This window comes from Vombatus ursinus, unplaced genomic scaffold (assembly GCF_900497805.2).
Source record: "Vombatus ursinus unplaced genomic scaffold, bare-nosed wombat genome assembly UNPS02014810.1, whole genome shotgun sequence".
NCBI lineage: Eukaryota > Metazoa > Chordata > Mammalia > Diprotodontia > Vombatidae > Vombatus > Vombatus ursinus.
In genome coordinates this window covers 41,915,548-41,934,789 of record NW_020954588.1, presented here as the reverse complement: position 1 = coordinate 41,934,789, position 19,242 = coordinate 41,915,548, and the positions used below count along the sequence as shown (strand labels likewise).

Below are 19,242 nucleotides of genomic sequence, written 5' to 3'. Positions count from 1 at the left end.
CTTTTCTTGTGGACATATGTAAAATTGTTTTCCATGCTGTGTTTTCACTGAAAAAGTACATAGTTTTCTTCTGTCAGAAATTCTTGTTAGAACACTGTAGAGATATGCTTCAGGATTCTTTGTCTGTGAAATGAAAACCATAATAATACCATGTACTTTAAAAATATATCATAGACAATTCTACATAGGATAAGAGTAAAATAAGTTTTCTAACTGACATTTATGCATCACTTTATGGCTTAAATCGTACGTGGTTTATGATGGTCTCCCTAGTATTGAAATCTTCTTTAACAAACCAATTGGCAAAGAAAATTGACTTACCTTTTTGAAAGGATTGTTTGTCACAGATGGCAACAATAGAGTAATTACTTTCATCTCTAAAAATTTCCATGTTTAACTTTTTTGCTGACATGTTTATGAATTATTAAAAAAATCTTTTTGGACTTCAAGGATAAATTGTTTCAAAAATTGAACAGCAAGCTTTTTTGAAGAACTCGTCACCTTAAATTCAAATTTTAATTCTGAACTTATTAACATATTCTGCCATATCTATTCCGTGTTCTGTTTTTTATAGAATATTATCAGAACTGGACTGAGCAGGGCTGCATCCTTTTCAGTGTTAGAAAACAGATAGAACTGAGACAGTTGTTAACTGAGGCCACTTATTACCATTTGTCAGTGAATACAAAGGATACAACTTCTAATTTCTTCTCTTCACCTATCTCACCCAAACACATTTAAGAGAATGCAGAATCATAGCACTTTAAATTTGTCTTGCTACTTTCATTTGGCTTTTTGAATTTTCAAACACTATATTTGTTTCAGCAGTTTGCAAAACTCCATGCTATAATTGGAACTACAAGTATATTGTTTAAATCTTCATCTTGTCTCATTGAAGTGTATAATCATTTTAAAAACATGTTGGTCTTTCCTAAATACTCAGCCCTGAGTAGATAACACGATAAGAACAAGAGATTTTGCAGTACAACAGAAAACATGTGGTGGTGAAAATTAAAAGTAAAGTACTGTTTGACTGTTGAAGTGAGAGAAAGTTGATAGAGATACTCTTGTACTTTCAGAGATCAGCGAGTGGATTAAAGGACTGATTAAAAGTGAAATTTCTGGAGCTTTATGATACTCAAACAGAAAGCTCAGTCTCTATTATTACTAATGCATAAATGTTTTCTGCTTTGTTTCATAGCCACCTGCTGAACAAGCCAAAGCTAGACTACAACTGGTCCTTGAAGCTGCTGGTAAGTATTGATAATTATGTTTATTAAACAGAAAAATGAAGGAAAAAATGAATTTTGCCAATGTTGTATTTTAAATGCTGATACTGAAATCAAAGCTTTGCAAAGACCCTTTCTCCTCATTCCCAAATTTAGGCTTACCAACCCCCTAAACAACCATAATGCAGAGCCTGAAAGGGCGGTCTGGGTAGTCACTAAAATCATGTATTCTGTTCAGGTATTTCTTGTTGGGGTACCACCCCCTCCCAGGTCATATTCTTTCCTTTTGTTTTTAAAAATGAATGTTCTATTTTAAAAGATATTCTGCTTTTGCACTGCATTGTAATTTCATTAAAACAAAATATCTTTCCTGTCCTTTGGGGGAAAATGAGGAAAAGGATAACTGGCAGGTGGGGGGGAATGATTTCCTTTGAATCTCTTCCTGTTTCTATGAGACCTCCAACACTATAATACATATTCTGACCCATTCAGTAAGAAAACATTTATTAAATTTCTACTTTGTGTCAGGCACTGTCCTGAATGTGGGGCTATAAACAAAGGGAAAGGACAGTCTGCTTTCAAGGGGCCCACAATTTAATGGAGGAGACAACGTTTAAACACCTATGTACAAACAAGGTACAGACAAGATAAATTGGGAAGAATCAACAGAAGGAAAGCATCAGGAAAGGCTTCCTGTAGAAGGTGGAATTTTAATTGGAACTTGAAGAAAGAACTGATAGATAGAAGGTGGTGACATGGAAGGAGAGTGTTCCAGGCATCAAGGCCAGCCAGACAGAGTGGGGAGATGGAGTATCTTGTTTGGGGAACTTGATCAAGGAGGCCACTGTTCATAGAGTATGTGGAAGGAGGAGGAGGAAGGGTCAGATGGAACAAGACTGGAGTGGGGAGCAGGTTGTAGAGGACTTTGAACCCCAAACAGAGGCTTTTATTTTTGGTCTTTGAGGTCATATGGACCACTAGAGTTTTTGAGTAGGGGAGTGACATGGTCTAGCCTGCATTTTAGGAAAATCACTTTGACAGCTGAATGGAGAATGGATTGGAGTGAAAGACTTGTGGCAGACAGAGCTACTAGGAGGCTATTGCAATGACCTAGGCATGAGGTGTGAGGCTTGCTTGCATGAGGTGACCGTGTCAGAGGAGAGAATGGAGCATATGTGAGGGATGCCTTGAAGGTCAGCTAAACAGGCCTTGGCAGCAGATTGGATTTGGGGGATGAGAGGGCTAAGAGTCTCGGATGACGCCGAGGTTGCCAGCCTGGATGACTAGAAGGATCTTGGCACCATGGAAGTTAGGAAGAAGGGAAGATTTTTGGGGGAAAATACTGATTTCAGTTTTGGACATGTTGAATTTAGAGTCTGAGACGTCCAGTTTGAGATGTCTAAAAGGCAGATGGAGATGCAAGACTGGAGATTAGCAGAGAGGTTAAGGTTGGATAAGTACATTAAAAATATGAAACGCTTCACAAATTTGATTTGCTGCAGGGAGTCTGCACAAGCCACTTAACTCATGCCATATTTCAGAATAGGGAATGTTCATCCCTTCATCCTGCAGCCTGGAAGTCTGTGTCTTCTTCCAGTTGTCTTTTATGGACTCAATACTAACAGAGGCAATAATGTGAGGGCTATGTGTGGACCAGCTTGTACCCTTTTAACTCCTACTTTACTCTAAGCAAGCAATATGGCTTTAGGAAAACTAATATGATTAATACATTGAATACTGGAGGATCCGTAAAGTATAATTAAAGTGTGAATGGTGTATGCTTCTTAACTTGATATAGCCTTTGAAGGAACACTATTTCATGAGGTCTAAGTAATATCTGGTTATACTAGTTTACTGTGGCACTATTTGAAATTAACTTATGATGCAAGTATAGAAATTGACAACCCTCCCCAGAAATAATTACCATTATTAATCACTCTCATTTTCATGGCATATCAAATCTTGTTCTATTTAATATCAAATCTGTTGTTATGTGATAAACGTGAGTTTTTCAAAATGTTCTAATAAAAAGTTTTGTTAGCATTTCAACACAAATATATGCATGTATGTGTGTATGTATGTATATATAACGAAGTAACAAAAGTTAAATAATTTAATCACCCTTCATATACATATTTCATGCACATGCTTATGTGATATTTTCTTTTTTTAATGTTTCTAGTTTTTTGAGTGTTGGATATCCTAAAGGACAATATTTATTTTGATATGTTCCCCAAAATCATAATTTTCAGCAGTACAACTACAGGGTTTTATTTCATAGTTTCAAATGTATGTATTTTTCTCTATATCTTTTAATATGTCTTTGAAGCACATAATTATAAAGCAGATGTGACAGCCTGGATCTCAGAGTACATAATTTGTTTATGCTGCACACAGCTGTCTCTCTTCATTTTTTAATTTAGCATTCTTAAAATATATTAAAAATACTATGTGTTATATATCATTTCAGACTAGATCCTGTGGATTTGAGTGACATTCAAAATATTCGCAACATTCTAAATTTTAAAACCCACATTTGGATTATGGAATTATGCTGAATGATACAAACCACCTGCCCAGGAATTAATTAGACAGAGTTGCCTCTTAACATGTATTATGCAAACTGTTTAGCAGAATAATAGCCATATTATAATGTATAAAATGCTCACCCATTGCTTATTACTAAATGATATTGAGGGTAAGAAATGTATTTTTCTTCAATATGAAGATTTTGCCCTTTGATCTAAAGAAGGGGTCAGAGTGCGTTTTAAAAACAACAGTGGATTTGTGGACCCTTTTATGCTTTGGGTTGAAATGTGACTTCCCTCCATATTCAGTGACAGAAGTGCCTATTATTTCTGATTTTGAACCTTTTAAAACAATATTCTATATACTAGGCTATAAGAAACCTTTTAAACAGTTTTACCTGTAAAATTCATATTTGCAAAAGTCTAATTTGTAAGATCCTCAGGTATAATATCTCCCTGGCAAACAAAATCTCACAGGCTGCCTAGGAAACATGAGCTGAGTCATGAGTGCACCCTTAGGGGCTGTTTGAAAATTACATGCTGAGAGACTGCCTGTCTCTCCTTGAGGCTCCAGTCTTTCAGTGTTACATATGCAACTTAATTTGTCCCCAAATAAATACCCATGTGCCACAGAGAGCAAATGTTTTTGACTCTAAAAGTAAGGGCATTTATAATATCATTTATATGTGCCTCCCACTGCACCACCCTGTGCCCTGGCCTATCACTAGCCCTGGTGTTATGGACAGGCCCTCCTCATTTCTTGCCTCTTCATGTTTTGCTTATCTGCTTGCTCTAGTTTCAGGGAGTGGTTAGCAAAGGTCATCATCATGCCACACTCTGTACCATTCCGAGCTGAGATGCGCTACCATAATGAAATAAAGATACGAAAGCAGAGCTCTCTCTTCCACAGACATTCTTAAACCACCTGTAACAAGTTGAACTCTGGGGGAGATATCAGACACACTGTTCATGCCCTCATGAAGCTTAGAGTTGTGTGTCTCTGACACTTCAAAATTGATGACCATCAAGTCTTGGGCTAAGGAAACCACAAAGAGGTAACTGAGGCCTGGAGAGATCCAGTGAGCTACACAGTGTGAGGGTTCAGGCCAAGGGGCCATACAAGAAAGCTCAAAGGCAAAACCAGGTCAAGACAGATGTAGGGTTGCCCCTCAAGGCACACTGGCAGCTGAAGTCAACTTCCTCTCTGTTCTCCAGGCTTGGCAGGAGGAACCTGTGCTCCCACACAAGCATCAGGCTTAAGGCTTCCACTGAAGTGAATTACAGAATTTTTAGAATTTTCAAAAGCATTTTCAGAATTCTCAGAAGCATTTTCAGAAGCAGATTGTGCTTTCAGAAGGTGACTTAGGCCTAACTCTTTGTACCAAGGAAAGAAACTGTCTTGAGGATTCACTGCAAAGCTTATTTCAGACTTTCTGAACAAGATGATTCTCCAATGATTGGAAATATTTGTGCCAGAATTAAGAGAGAAAATTCAAAGGTGGTATACCTTTCTCATTTCCCAGCTCATCAGGTTCATCCTTTTTCCTTGGCCCTGGTCAGAGCAGAATTCAGTGAGACCATAACTACCAAGAAGAATATCCTTGTATTTACAATTTTTAAAAATAACTTTTTGGATACTAAAAGAAGATGAGAGGCAGAAAGATGTAGTAGATTAGAATTGACCTTAGATTCTAGTCCTGAGCATAAATCTGGCCTTGGACACATTCTGCCATTGGAAGCCTAGGCAAGTCACTTCACCTTGAAAATTGCCTCTGTTAATTCTCTAAACTCTCTTCTAGAATGATAAACTAGAGAATTGTTGCTGAACTGCAGTGGTAGGCATGTCCTCATCAGGATTTCCCTATAGCACTGAACTCTGGTTCTTTCTTCTCTCAAGAGAGGAGGCCCCGTTGTGGGTAATTGGGCAGCCTATAATCATGCTAATTAAGGGTGGCTATGGAGGAAAGAACAGAGTCTTAAAGGATGACTTCCCTGCTGTTCATGTTGGCATTGCCCGATATTCTGAGCCACCACTGGGCTAGGTATGCCATCTTGATCAAGAACATTAAGAGGTAGAAGATAAGGCCAAGGAACTGATATTTGGAGACGGAAGAGCTCCGTGGGGGTGTGAAGAGATAGGGAAATGCTGATTGAAGTGGCCCTCCTAGAATGCTCTGGTGGACCAGAGTTGGAGGAGCGATCGCTACTTCCTACAATCAGATGGTTTTGCAATGCAGCCTGGCCACTAGTGACTAGTAGGTTATGATAGTGGTTGTAGGAACCACCATTTGGGACTTTCATATTCTGTAAGAGGAACCAGGGCTTGGGTAGACTGGTACTGGCCGGCACCTAGACGCTAGAAAGAGTCACTGGAGGAAGACATGCATTTGGGCCACATTCCAGCATCTGGCAATACCAAGAAAGTGAGACACACACACACTGGTCAGCATCACAGAGGTCCAGCAAGGAGTCAGCAGGTAGATTTTCCTAATAATAGGAAGTATACGGCAACAGGAGAGTCTGACAACAGTCAAGCGGCAGAAGGCCAGACAAGCAGACTGTTATTGTCAGGAAGATGTGTTAATACTGCCTAAGACTTCATTAACTTTTTCAACATCCATCCCATTTTTGGCTTATATGGAATTTGTGTTCAGTTGAAATTCCCAGGTCTTTTTCACGTAAACTACTGATAAACCATATCTTCTCTTTCCTGTATTTATCACTGTAGAAGATATACAAAAAAAGTATGACTGGAGAAAGAAATGGCCTGGTCAGAAAGCGCAGTGAGGGTTACCTGATGGACATTCTGTGTGCTTCTGGTCTCCAGGCATTGTCCAGATGAAGGCCTTTAACATGGCAGGAACGTTGTCTGTGGAGGATTTATGAGAGACCATGTAGAAGAAGGAATGGAAAGGAAATCCTCTGATCCAGGAGCTCAGATAGGCATCACAGAAATGTAGGAATTTACATTTGTCTGACTGGCTTTGTTTCCATCGTCTGCAGTTTTTCTTTTCTTATCCTTTCCAGTCTCCTGTTGAGTCTTCTGCACTCTGGCCTTTTTTTTTTTCCCTTTCTTTTTTCTAGGTATTTATATTATCCTTATAGAAAATCTATCTTTTCCTTTTTATGTCTGATTATAGTTTCTACAGAGTTACTCTCCTTTTGGGAGATCTCTAGATCTTCAGTAATTTTGAATACTGGTCAGTGTCTTTTTTTGTTTACTCTTCTCTCTAGCTTTATTTCCTGAATTGGGGCCTTGTGCCAGTTCCAGGCACTGTCCCCTCTTGCTCTTTTGAGTGGGCTGATCATCCATACGCAGTCTCATCCGGTGTCCCCAGGTTCCTATTCTAACTTCCTCTTTCTGGAATTAGTCTTCCTTGGATCTTTGAGGTTCTGAGGACTGGATCTTCTGTATCCTGTGCTATTGCACAGGAATCTTCCTCTGACCAGAGAAGCCTATGGGCTACACCTGTCTCTGGCCCTTCTCTGGTCAGGGTGGGAGGCTGAGGGCTTGTTTGCCTCCACTGGCTTTGTCTTTGCTGACATCCCCCTTTCTGAATTTTTGTGCAATTCTGGGACGAAAAAGGCACTTAACTGTAGTTTTTCTTTGGCTTTCTTGATCATTATTTGGTCTGGTACAGATTTAGTTTTTCTAGAGTAGGTATGAGGAACTGGACATCCTGACTCAGTTGATGCAGTGATTTTGGCTGACCCTTGTCTTCTTTTGGTTCTAACCAGCCCATCCCTGGTACCTGAATGAGGTAAGGGAAAGACTGACTCCTTACCAGAGATGCTTACACAATAGGACAAACTTGTAGATAACTCATTTGTTGTAGAAAATTAATTTATTTTCCATAAACAACCTTTCAACTTTCCATTTTGAAAAATGTAAACTTTTATTTTATCCTCCTTTGATATATATTGATTTCTCATGGTACTTCATGCTTCAGAACCTGGTTAAATTTCATGACTAAAGAGGAGAGCTTTTTGAAACCTTCATACAAAAATACATATAGCTTTTTTTTTAATGAAAGCTATAGAGAGCATTGTAATATGTCAGGAATTGTGTTTTTAAAGAATAATAAGTTATTAAAGATTATACATTTTCAGTTGATTAGAATGAAAATTTTTCCATTGAACTTAAATCAGTTGACCTTCCAGAAGTTACAGAGAGAAATTGTCTTGTTTTAGTGGCAAATCAAACATTTAATGTTTATTCAACCTTCAGTTTCTCTTAATAAAACTCCAAAGCACAGACACTACAACAGTTCAGGGACTCTGGAGAATTATTACGTAGGAATCCATCTCAGCTTTATAAAAATTCACTCACTAGTTTTCTCATCAGTTGTAGATTTATATTTGAGTGACTATGACTTCTCTTCTAATTTTTAGCTGGAAGAAAGCTTTCACCAGGAGTCTAACAGTATCACAGCCACTTGCCATGTTTGAGCAGATGTTAAGCAGTCAGTAGTTGAATGTTAATTTTGAGAGGGTGGTATGTTTAAGCCCATCTGAAGTATGTTGCATGTGGGCTTTCCAGACTCAGTTACAATGCTAAGTCTCTGGGGAGAATTTTAAAGCTAAACCTCTTTCTTTTTGTCACTCTATATGGACTCTCTCAAGTCAGTATAAAGCAGATCATCCCTCAGCTAAAGCTCTTCAGCTTTTGTTATTGGGCTCTGTAGACCTGTAATTAGGCCTCCTGGCAGGCCTTGCAGGCCAGTTAATGGTCATATGGAGTTTCTATGAGGCAGACTGGCTTTGTATAAATCCTGGGTAGGAATACGTTTATGGGTCACTTCCTACCAGGACCATGCTTTGTCTGTGTGCCCTGCGGGCTGACAGGGAGCAGGTTCCCTTGACCATGGACAGCTCAGTTTGCTACTCACAATCTACTCAGCTAATCCCCAGTGTAAACAGAGGATTTAGCAGGGCTTCTGTCACTTACAGTTGCCAAACCACTTGGGTGTCTGTGATTTCTTTCCCAGACTTCATTGTGAAAGATTGACAAGTGTATAGAGTTTGTGATTTTGTTTGTATGTCAAATATACATGTACAGTTTTCTTTTTGATAGCTTTTAAAATGATTCAAGCAATTTATGAATTCAAGACATATGTAATGAACAATGGAAAGGGTGTGAATATTGACATACCTTAAAATCAGATCATTTAAGTCCTAAAATTCTTATAAATTACGACTGAATCTTTTCTTTAAAATGACAATCTGGGTATGTTACGTTGCTATGTATGAATAGATAACTTGTACATTTTGAAGTATTTATACAAAACTTCAAGTTTCTATAATACTACATTCAAAATAAACAATTAAAGTCAATTTTTTAAAAGTAATGCATTTTTTTAAATCTTAAGTTAATTGAAGCACTGATTCATAGGTCTATTTTTGGAATATGTACTTCATCATATTGATTAAAATGAATTTTCACAGAATTGTTTGTTTTTAAAGGATTTCATATTTCACATCTGATTTTAGAATTACTTAACACTTTAAATTATTGGTCCATATTTAGTAGCCATGGAGAGCAATTGGCTTAAAAATAGGGGTTTTTTTCCTGTTTTTCTTTAATCTCACATTTTATTCTAGTTTTCTATTTGGATTATATTAAAGACCAGATGCAAAAAAATGCAGATGTCTTGAATATATTCTGTAAGAGACTGAAATATATCTTTTTTAAGCTGGTTTATCTTTTTTCAAAAAAAAAATCATGAACACTTTCCCAAGTCTTACCTCCTAAATGAATGGTCAATATTTTGTGCACTCTATGGTATCAAAATAGTATGTGACAGATGTGGCTGAAAAGACCACATACGTAGACTCTATGATTTTAGTCTGGTGGAACTAATAGGATCACTCATTACATTTTAGATTCTTGGTTTTCTTTTTTTCTTTAATAATAAAAAACCTGTTTAAATAGGGTGACCTTTTGAGGAGGGGGCAAGCAGGGTGTCCAACCTCTTCCCCCAAATATACAAAGATGTGAAGAACCATGGCTGGTGGCAACAAGTAATTTTTTAAAAAAGAATTAAGAAGTCACTAATGATTATTTAAAAGCCTTTTAAAAATATTGATCAGTTTAGCAGAAAAGCTCAGATTTTGAATTTTTTTAATGAAAAAAAAAAAAGGATGTTTCCTCTTTTTTAGCTTTTTGGGCAAATACTAGAAGAAAATTCAAGATAAGTTACAAAAGAGAGAGACTGAATTTTCCCTCCTTAAATAGAAGAAAATATTTTGCATAGTTATGCATTAATAAGTTACCACTACTCAAGACATGTTATACAAGACAGACTGTCAGATAAGTACTTGGTATTTTCTTTCTTCACTAGAGTGTAGTCTTACCTTCTAAATTAATCAACGAATACTTGCCAAATAACAACTGTACGCAAGGAACTAGCTTATTCTTCTCTCTCCAGGGCAGCTTTACCATTGATAACATGGAGTTCATGCTTCTTTGCCCCCACACTCAGAGGTCTTTGGTAAAATACAATTTCAGTTCAGCTTGATGGTTGTTATTTTTTAATGCCTGAAATGTAAATAAACTTTTAATTTTTCTATTTAGCATCAGTGTGAGTGAACTAGAAAAAAGTTTACTGTGATAAATTGTCATTTTTTTCTGAAAACCAATTGTATTGGTTTTTGTTTCTTTTCTCAAGAAACATTTATTCCTGAAGAGAAGTTGTACAGCTTTAACCAAATATATTTTGAAAAGTATTTATCTTTTTCCTTATTCAGATTATTTTATTTTGAGAAATGTTAATGAATGCTTCACTTATCAAAAATTTTAATTAATGGAATATATTGAATATAAAATTACTTTATAGCATTATCTACAAAGTTAGAATGTTAGAAACAGTTATACCACAGGAGTCAGTTTTTATATTTTGCAGTCAATTCTCACAGAGGAATAAAATTTTTGACTTGGAAAGAATGGGAAAAAATGAAGATATATTTTAGGAATATATTTTTGGTCCATTTGTCTAAATTCAGTGTCCTTGATTCTAAATTCTACATTACAGTGTAATTGTACTGTTAAAAATATATGCTGTATTTATATGAAAGACATTTTTATCTAGTGGTCACAAAGTAACCCAATAATCTGTACACAATTCTTGTGTGCTAGGTAGCTCATGATAATGGGTACTCTCAAGTGTATCACAGACAAACAGGCATATTTATTTACCAAATTTAGGTGTACAGGGTGTATTTTCTTCCCTCATTGGAAATTGTCTTCTTATTATGGTATTCCAAAATATTTCCATGCTTTTCGGTGAAGAGTGCCAGTCACTCTAAAGGATGAAAGCTGGGTGGTGGCCTGTTACTTGTTTACTTATTCCTAGTGGTCAGGATTTCTACCTCCACTAGATAGTTCTCATTGAAAACAATGGATCAGCCTAAATACACGCATGCTAATTACCGAGTTATTTTCAGGAAGCCAGAGAGAAAGATTTGGCCACTATAAGTGCATAGTCCTATTAGACCTTATATGCATCCTTTGTAGATTGGATTGGGCCAGTATGCATACCTGTAAGATGTGTTGAATTCCCCCTATTCGTCTTATTTAGTACTTTTCAATGTTTATGTCAGGCTATGATGTTAGAACCAAAGCTTTTTATATGTGGTGGCAGTGATTCTGTGTACATCGGGCTAGCCATTTACCCTGGTATATATAGTGCAATGGGAGAGGGAGGGGAAAAGGATGGTAAGAACAGAGACAAAAAATTAGTGGTAGAAGGGAGAGAGGGAATGTATGAATTGAGCCAGAGTTCTCCTTCACTGACTTTTCTCCTTCCTCCTTCAGAGTTAGGGAGCATCAGAGTGCACTAGAACAAGATGGAAATCTCATCAAAGCTGGCATGGTGACATGGAGCCAGTGATTAAAAGCAAAGTTATCCAAGATTCTTATTAGATGTAAGACACAGCAAAGTCTTTTTTTTTTATTTTTCAAAAGAAAGTAAAATGTTTTTAATTTTTGGCCTGTATGTCTCCTTGGTCATGTATTTAGAGTTAAGCACTGTTTAAAAGGGAAGATTTCTTGGTAATTTTTTTCTTTCCTAGTCTTGCTTTTGTTTTTTTGTTTTTTAATTAAAAACTGTTTTTTTTATGAACTTAACAGGAACATTTTTCTATAAGAATAACAAAAATAGAATTGTATTTGAACTCTTGACTCTCCACTATATACATGCTAGAGTTTTTAAAGTACATATATTTAACGTAGTAGTACCAACACTCGCCCTGCTTGTCTGTGTCCCTTAAGAGTTTCCTTTGGTTTTCTTCTGTATATTTTTTAATGTTTCATTGATTCTTCTTTCTTTTGCATCCCTAACACAACCCCTCTACTCATCTCTTCAACATTATTCTCCCAGAACTCTTCCCCACCCCTCAAAGTCACTCCTTCCCATAATAGAAAAACACAGTAAAGTAGAACATGGTCCCCCAGGGAGGACTCATCCATTGTCTCATGACTCATGGCATTAATCCTAACTCTTGTCTCATAAAGTTCTTTTCATTGTTATAGTCATATTGTTTTCCTGTGCCTTGTCCCTTCACTGTACATCAGTTTACACTTCTCCCCAGCTTTCTCTGAATCTCTTTCTCTCATCTTTTAAAAAGTGCTACTTTTTAATAATGTGTGTGTGTACCTATGGATCCTGTCACTCTCTGTTAGATATCTGTGGGGCATTAACCTCAGACAGGGCACTGGATGAAGCTCTTACTATCATCCAGCTGCATTTCAAGTTCAGTGATGATTAGGTAGCTGAGTAGTAACAATGATTATCATAAACTGTGTACACAGTACTTTATAATGGCCCTGTCAGGTATGTAGTGCCAGTATCGTCCCCATTTTACAGATTAGGAAACTGAAGGTCACACAGTTATGTTATTTGCCCATGAGGCAGAGTTAGAACTAACTGGATCCTGGTCTTTTCATTTGTGGGTTATTTAGGTTTTACTTATATCACTGGCTTAAAATATGTAACAAGAAATCCCTAACATTTTCTAATGTTTGCAAAAGTTATTTTTTTTAATTTTACCAGTAGAATTAAGTCAAATTTATAAGAATACAAGCCATTCCTCAGTTGATAAATGGTCAAATGATATGAACAGACAGTTCTCAGATGAAGAAATTAAAGCCATCTATAGTCATATGAAAAAATGCTCTAAATCACTATTAATTAGAGAAATGCAAATCAAAAACAACTCTGAGGTATCACATCACACCTGTCAGAATGGCCAACATGACAAAACAGGAAAATGATAAATGTTGGAGAAGATGTGGGAAAATTGGAACACTAATGCATTGTTGGTGGAGTTTTGAAATGATCCAACCATTTTGGAGAGCAATTTGGAACTATGCACAAAGGACTATAAAAATGTGCATACCCTTTGACGCAGCAATAGCATTTCTAGGGCTATATCCCAAAGAGATCACACAAACGGGAAAAGGACCTACATGTACAAAAATATTCATAGCAGCTCTTTTTGTGGTGGCAAAGAATTGGAAATTGAGAGGATACATCAATTAGGGAATGGCTGAGCAAGTTGTGGTATATGAATGTGATGGAATACTATTGTGCTGTAAGAAATGATGAACAAGCTAACTTCAGAAAAACCTGGAAACACTTGTATGGTCTGATGCTGAGTGAAGTGAGCAGAACCAAGAGAACGTTGTACACAATAACAGCCACGTTGTGTGATGACTAATATTGATAAACTTAACCCTTCCTGGCAATACAAGGATCTAAGACATCTCCAGAGGCCTTGTGATGGAAAATGCTATCCACACCCAAAGAAAGAACTATGGAAGCTGAATTGTTATTTTTTTTCTCTTCTGTTGAGTTTTGTTTCCTCTTTCTGATGGTTCCTCCTATTGGTTTTAATTTCTACTTACAACATCACTAATGTGAAAATATGTTTAATATGAATGTAAATGTATAGCCTATATCAGATTGTGCGCTGTCTAGGGGAGGGTGGTGGGGAGAAAGGGGGAGAAAAATTTAAAACTCAAAAGCATATGGAAGTGATTATTGATAAATCGAAATAAGTTTAAAAAAATAAAATAAAATAAATTTTTACCAGTGAAATACTGTTGCATCTGTTCATAAAAGATGAAGCCATGGGTAAAATGATAAAGAAGAAGAAGAATTGCTAGAATTTATATAGCACCTACTATGTGCCAGACACTGTGCTAAGCACTTTATAATTATCATTAATTTAATCCCTACAGGAGCAACTAGGTGGTGCAGTGGATAGAGCACCAGCCCTGGAGCCAGGAGGACCTGAGTTCAAATCCAGCCTCAGACACATAACACTTACTAGCTGTGTGACACTGGGCAAGTCCCTTAACCCCAATTGCCTCATCAAAAAGCAAAAAAAAAAAAAATTTAATCCCTACAACAATCCTGAGGAGTAGGTGAAATTATCTTCATTTTACCGATGAGGAAACAGAGGCAGACAGAGGTTAAGTGACTTGCCCAGGGTCACACAGAAACATCTAAGGCTAGATTTGAACTCGGGTCTTCTTGATTCCCACCCAACACACTTATGCGCTATGGCACAACATAGTGACTTCAGTATATAAAGTACTAAACATGGTCAGGTTAATTGTGAATACAACTTTTTATATAGTTTCTACAGGGCCTTATGTTTAAAGTATGTTAAAAATCTGTTTTGTTGTTGCCTGTTTTTAATTCATCCTGTGCCTAGTTTATGACATTAGTGACTTCTTTTCAAGTGCTTTCTTTTTACTGTTTCAAGCTTATTCCCTGTGATTGAAATTATTCTCATTTCTTAGTTTCAGGCAGTAAATTTTAGAAACTGAATCAATCACTCAGCTCTTGGGATTTGTATCAAACTCCATGTAAAGGGCTCCTGTTTAGTTGTTGAGTGTGGGCATGCCAGAAAGTTTTCATCAAATATATTGACAGATAAATATAATGAGACAAAAGCTATAGATGTTCTTCATAATTAGGTAATCTTATATCTGTATGACCCTACGAATATTTCTGGATTTCCTTAATGTTTGTCTAGCAGGGCAGATATGCTTAACACATGTGATGCGCTTTCACCAAGTAACACTGATTTTATTGTTTCATTAAATGTTCAATTGAAGCAAAATATCAGGTGGAAAGTTTAGTTCACGTTCCCCTGGTGCCGGCCCTTATCACCTCACATCTGGACCACTGCAGATGCCTGCTGCTGTCTGCCTCAAGTCTCCCCCCACCCCAGACTATTCTCCATTCAGCCACCAAAGCAATTTTCCTGAAGCTCAAGTCCAACCGTATCCCCTTCCTCCCCAGTAAACTCCAGTGTCTTCTTATCTCCCCCAGGATCAATTAGGGAATGCCATTTGGCATTCCAAGCCCTTTATAATTTAGTCTCTTCCTACCTTTCCAGTCTTCTTACTCCGTGTTCCCCACTACATACTCTTCAACCCAGTAACATTGGCCTACTGGCTGTCCCATGAACCAGACACTTCATCTCTTAGCTCTGGGTATTTCTCTGGCTGTCCCCCATGCCTGGACTGCACTTCCTCCTCATCACTGCCTCCTGGAACTCTCCAGGAATCCTCTGGAATTTGCATAAGGAATGGCCACTGATGTAATTATTTTTTTGCCCTGGATCCTTGAACCACAGCCATTTTTTTGTCCCTCAGACATTTAGTAATGACTTTGTATGGTATTAATATTTAAGTTAATTAAATCTAATTACCAATACACTTTTTCTTTCAACCAGAGTAGAGAGCTCCTGGTGCGGAATTTCATTTACCTATGCAGATCCATACCTGCCTGCAAATTAATATGTTAGTTACCTGAAGCTCTTGTGTGATGAGTCACTGCCAGAGGTCTCACATAATCAGTATGTGTCAGAGGGAGATGTAAAACCAGATCTTCTCAACTCCCTGTCTGCTGTGTGGATCCCTATCCTGTTTTTTATATTTAGTTCAAATCCAGCCTCAAATACTGGTTTTTTTGTGAACCTGGGCAAGTCATTTGCCTCTTTGAATCTCAGTTTCCTCATTAGTAGCATGAAGATAACAATAGTACCTCCCTCACTGGTTTGTTGTAAGATCAAATGAGATAATATATGTAAAGTGATTTGCAAACCTTAGGGTACCATGTAATTGTTACTAATTATTATCTGCAAATAGATAAAGTATGCCTTAGATATCTTATATAGGGCAGATAATTGTGATGGCTTAAAAACACCCATCGAGTAGGTTTTATGGTCATTGTGTTATCAACATTTATTTTTAGAATTAATCCCAGTGGTTTTCTAACTCTTAATTCTTTGTGACCATGTGTTTTGCAGCACTTTGTTTTCCAAGCTAGTGACAAATTAAAGAAGCTCCTACTTACATTAACTAATGGGATTTCTGTAACATGGCAACATATGGTATAAATGATTTTGATGCAAATATGTGTGCTAATTATGTGCAGATGAATATTACAGGTTTGCTATTGATCATCTAGTCAAAGTCAAATTTTCAGTTACCTTCAGTTTCTGTCTTCATATTCAGTAAATGTTGACAAACATTTAGTCATTTTGTGTACATTAGGGTTATGAACTTAACCAGGCTTTGAGGGAAGATGTGCTACTTATCTCAGGGAAAAAAAAATAAATTTAGGTGTGTCTTTTTATTTATAATTTAAGATGTTTCATGGTCCCTACATTCTTCAGTGGTTAATGGTTTACCAAAAATCAAGCTTCTAACAACTACTCTGCCAATACCAGGCCTGGAAAAAATCTATAGATGCTTATCCAGATTTGCAAGATGTCAAAGTGAAGAGATATGACTGGAAGTGATTAAAACTCATACCCAGAAAAGGGGCTTTTAGTATTCAATCTGTTCATAAAATGTCTGTAGCTAAAGAAGCATGTAAAATTGTTAATATTTTGTTCCATTTTTTCTCCTAGGATCTGTTGCTAAAGATCTAACAAAGAAGGAATAGATTAAAAGAATAGATTAATTCTTGTTTAAGATGTGTAAATACACTCTCCACGTTTAGTTGATTACCTGGTTGCTTGGTTGGGTTTCTCCACTGAAACACTCAAGGGAACAGTTTTTTGAAACTCAAACCCATACTTAGTTTTCTGTTATTATAAGAGAATAAAAATGAGATTCCATTAAAATGTAGATATAAAATACAAATTTGGACAATCTCATTGAAAAGTGCTTAGCCCTTCTAACCTGATGACATTCCTTCTTCATGTACTAGGCATGCGTGCAAACACAGGTGCTTTCACTACCCAAATGCAAGTGGTTTTTAAAATTTTTCTGGAACTTACCACTACTAGATTTAAGACTCCATTGCTTTCTTTTAATCCTTAAAACTAATATCTATCTATAGCCATGAGCAAGCATTATCTGTAATGGGGATTAGCCAGAAGTCTTTCCAGTAGGTGAATCAGAGGTGAGGCAAGGATGCCCATTATCCATACTGTTATTCAATATGGTACCAGAAATGCTAGTATAGCAATAAGAAAAGAAAAACAGATTGAAGGAATTAAAATAGGCAATGAGGAAACAAATGATTCTTTGCAGATGATATGATGTGCTTGGAAAATGCTGAAGAATCAACTGGAAAATTAGTTGAAATAATTAACAGCTTTAGCAGAGTTGCAGAATATAAAATAAACCTACATAAATCATCAGCATTTCTATATATTACCAACAGAGTCCAGCATTAAGAGATAGAGAAATTCCATTTAAAATAACTGTATGCAGTGTAAATACTTGGTAGGTTACCTGCCAAGACAAACATAGGAATGATATGAACAAAATTATCAAACATTTTTCATATAAATAAAGTCAGATCTAAACAATTTAAAAAATATTAATTGCTCATGGGTAGGCCAAGCCAATATAATAAAAATGACAATTCTATCTAAATTAATTTTTCAGTGCCATACCAATCAAACTACCAAAAATTTATTCTGTAGAGCTTTTAAAAAATAACAAAAAAATTCATCTGGAAGAACAAAAGGTCAAGAATATCAAGAGAATCAATTAAAAAAAAAAAATGAGAAAGGAGGGAAGCCTAGTTATGCCAGATCTCAAACTGCCTTACAAAGTGATAGTCATCAAAACAGTCTGTTACTGGCTAAGAGATAGAGTGGTGGATCAGTGGAATAGATGAGGTACACAATACACAGTAGTAAGTGACCATAGTTATCTGGTGTTTGATAAGCCCAAAGATGCAAACTTTTGGGATAAGACCTTACTATTTGACAAAGCTACTGGGAAAACTGGAAAGCAGTTTGACAGAAATTAGGTATAGACCAACATCTCACATTGTATATACCAAAATAAGGTCAAAATAGATATGTGATTTAGATGTAAATGACGATACATAAGCAAATTAGAGGAGCATGGAAGAGTTTACCTTTCAGATCAATGGATGAGGGAAGAATGTATGACCAAACAAGGGTAGTATTATGGGATGCAAAATGGATAATTTTGATTACAATAAATTTTTTAAAGTTTTCATAAACAAAACCAATGCAGCCAAGATTAGAAGGAAAGCAGGAAACTGGAAGAAATTTTTTACAGCAAGTTTCTCTGATAAATGCCTCATTTCTCAAGTACATAAAGAACTGAGTCAAATTTATAAGAATACAAATCCTTCCACAGTTGATAAATGGACAAAAGGATATGAACAGAAAGTTTTTAGATGAGGTAATCAAAGCTATCCATAGTCATATGAAAAAGTGCTCTAAACCACTATTTATTAGAGAAATATAAATTAAAGCAACTCTGAGTTACCAATCAGATTGGCTAACATGACAGAAAAGGAAAATGACAAATATTGGAAGGTATTTAATTGGACACTATAACACTGTTGGTGAAGTTGTGAATTAATCCAGCCATTCTGAAGAGCAATGTGGAACTATGTCCCAAAGGCTATAAAACTTTCCCGTTGACCCAGTGATACCACCACCTGGCTAGTATCCCAAAGAGATTTTTTTTTTAAAAAAAGGACAGAGACATTTATGTACAAAAATATTTATAGCATCTGTTTTGGGGGTATCACAAAGAATGGAAAATTAAGGGGACACTTCAGTTGGGGAATGGCTGAACAAATTGTGGTATATGATTGTAATGAAATACTATTTTGCTATAAGAAGTGACAAGCAAGATGGTTTCAGAAAACCTGGGAATACTTACATGAATTGATGCAAAGTGAAGTGAGAAGAACCAGGCAAATATTGTACACAGTAACAGCAATATTGTATGATAATGAACAATGAGTGACTTAGATATTCTCAGCAGTACAAAGATGTAAGACTATTCTGAAGGTCTTATTTTGAAAAATTCTACAGTTGATGAAGTCTGAATACAGATGGAAGCATACTTTTTATATTATTTTTCTTGATGGTTTTTATTTTTGTTCTGTGTTTTTTTTTTTTCACAACAAGACTAATGTGGAAATATGTTTTAGGTGACTGCACTTTTATAACATATCAAGTTG

At 36.3% G+C, this 19,242-nt stretch overlaps 1 protein-coding gene across 1 annotated transcript in view; it reads left to right on the top strand.

Moving 5' to 3' along the window:
- Window positions 1-19,242, top strand: part of RSRC1 (arginine and serine rich coiled-coil 1) — a 405,819-nt gene that overhangs the window by 238,945 nt on the left and 147,632 nt on the right. Inside the window, exon 7 of the mRNA XM_027875787.1 lies at window positions 1,202-1,253. Coding sequence (XP_027731588.1) covers window positions 1,202-1,253 — 52 coding nt within the window. The remainder of the gene's footprint in view (window positions 1-1,201; window positions 1,254-19,242) is intronic.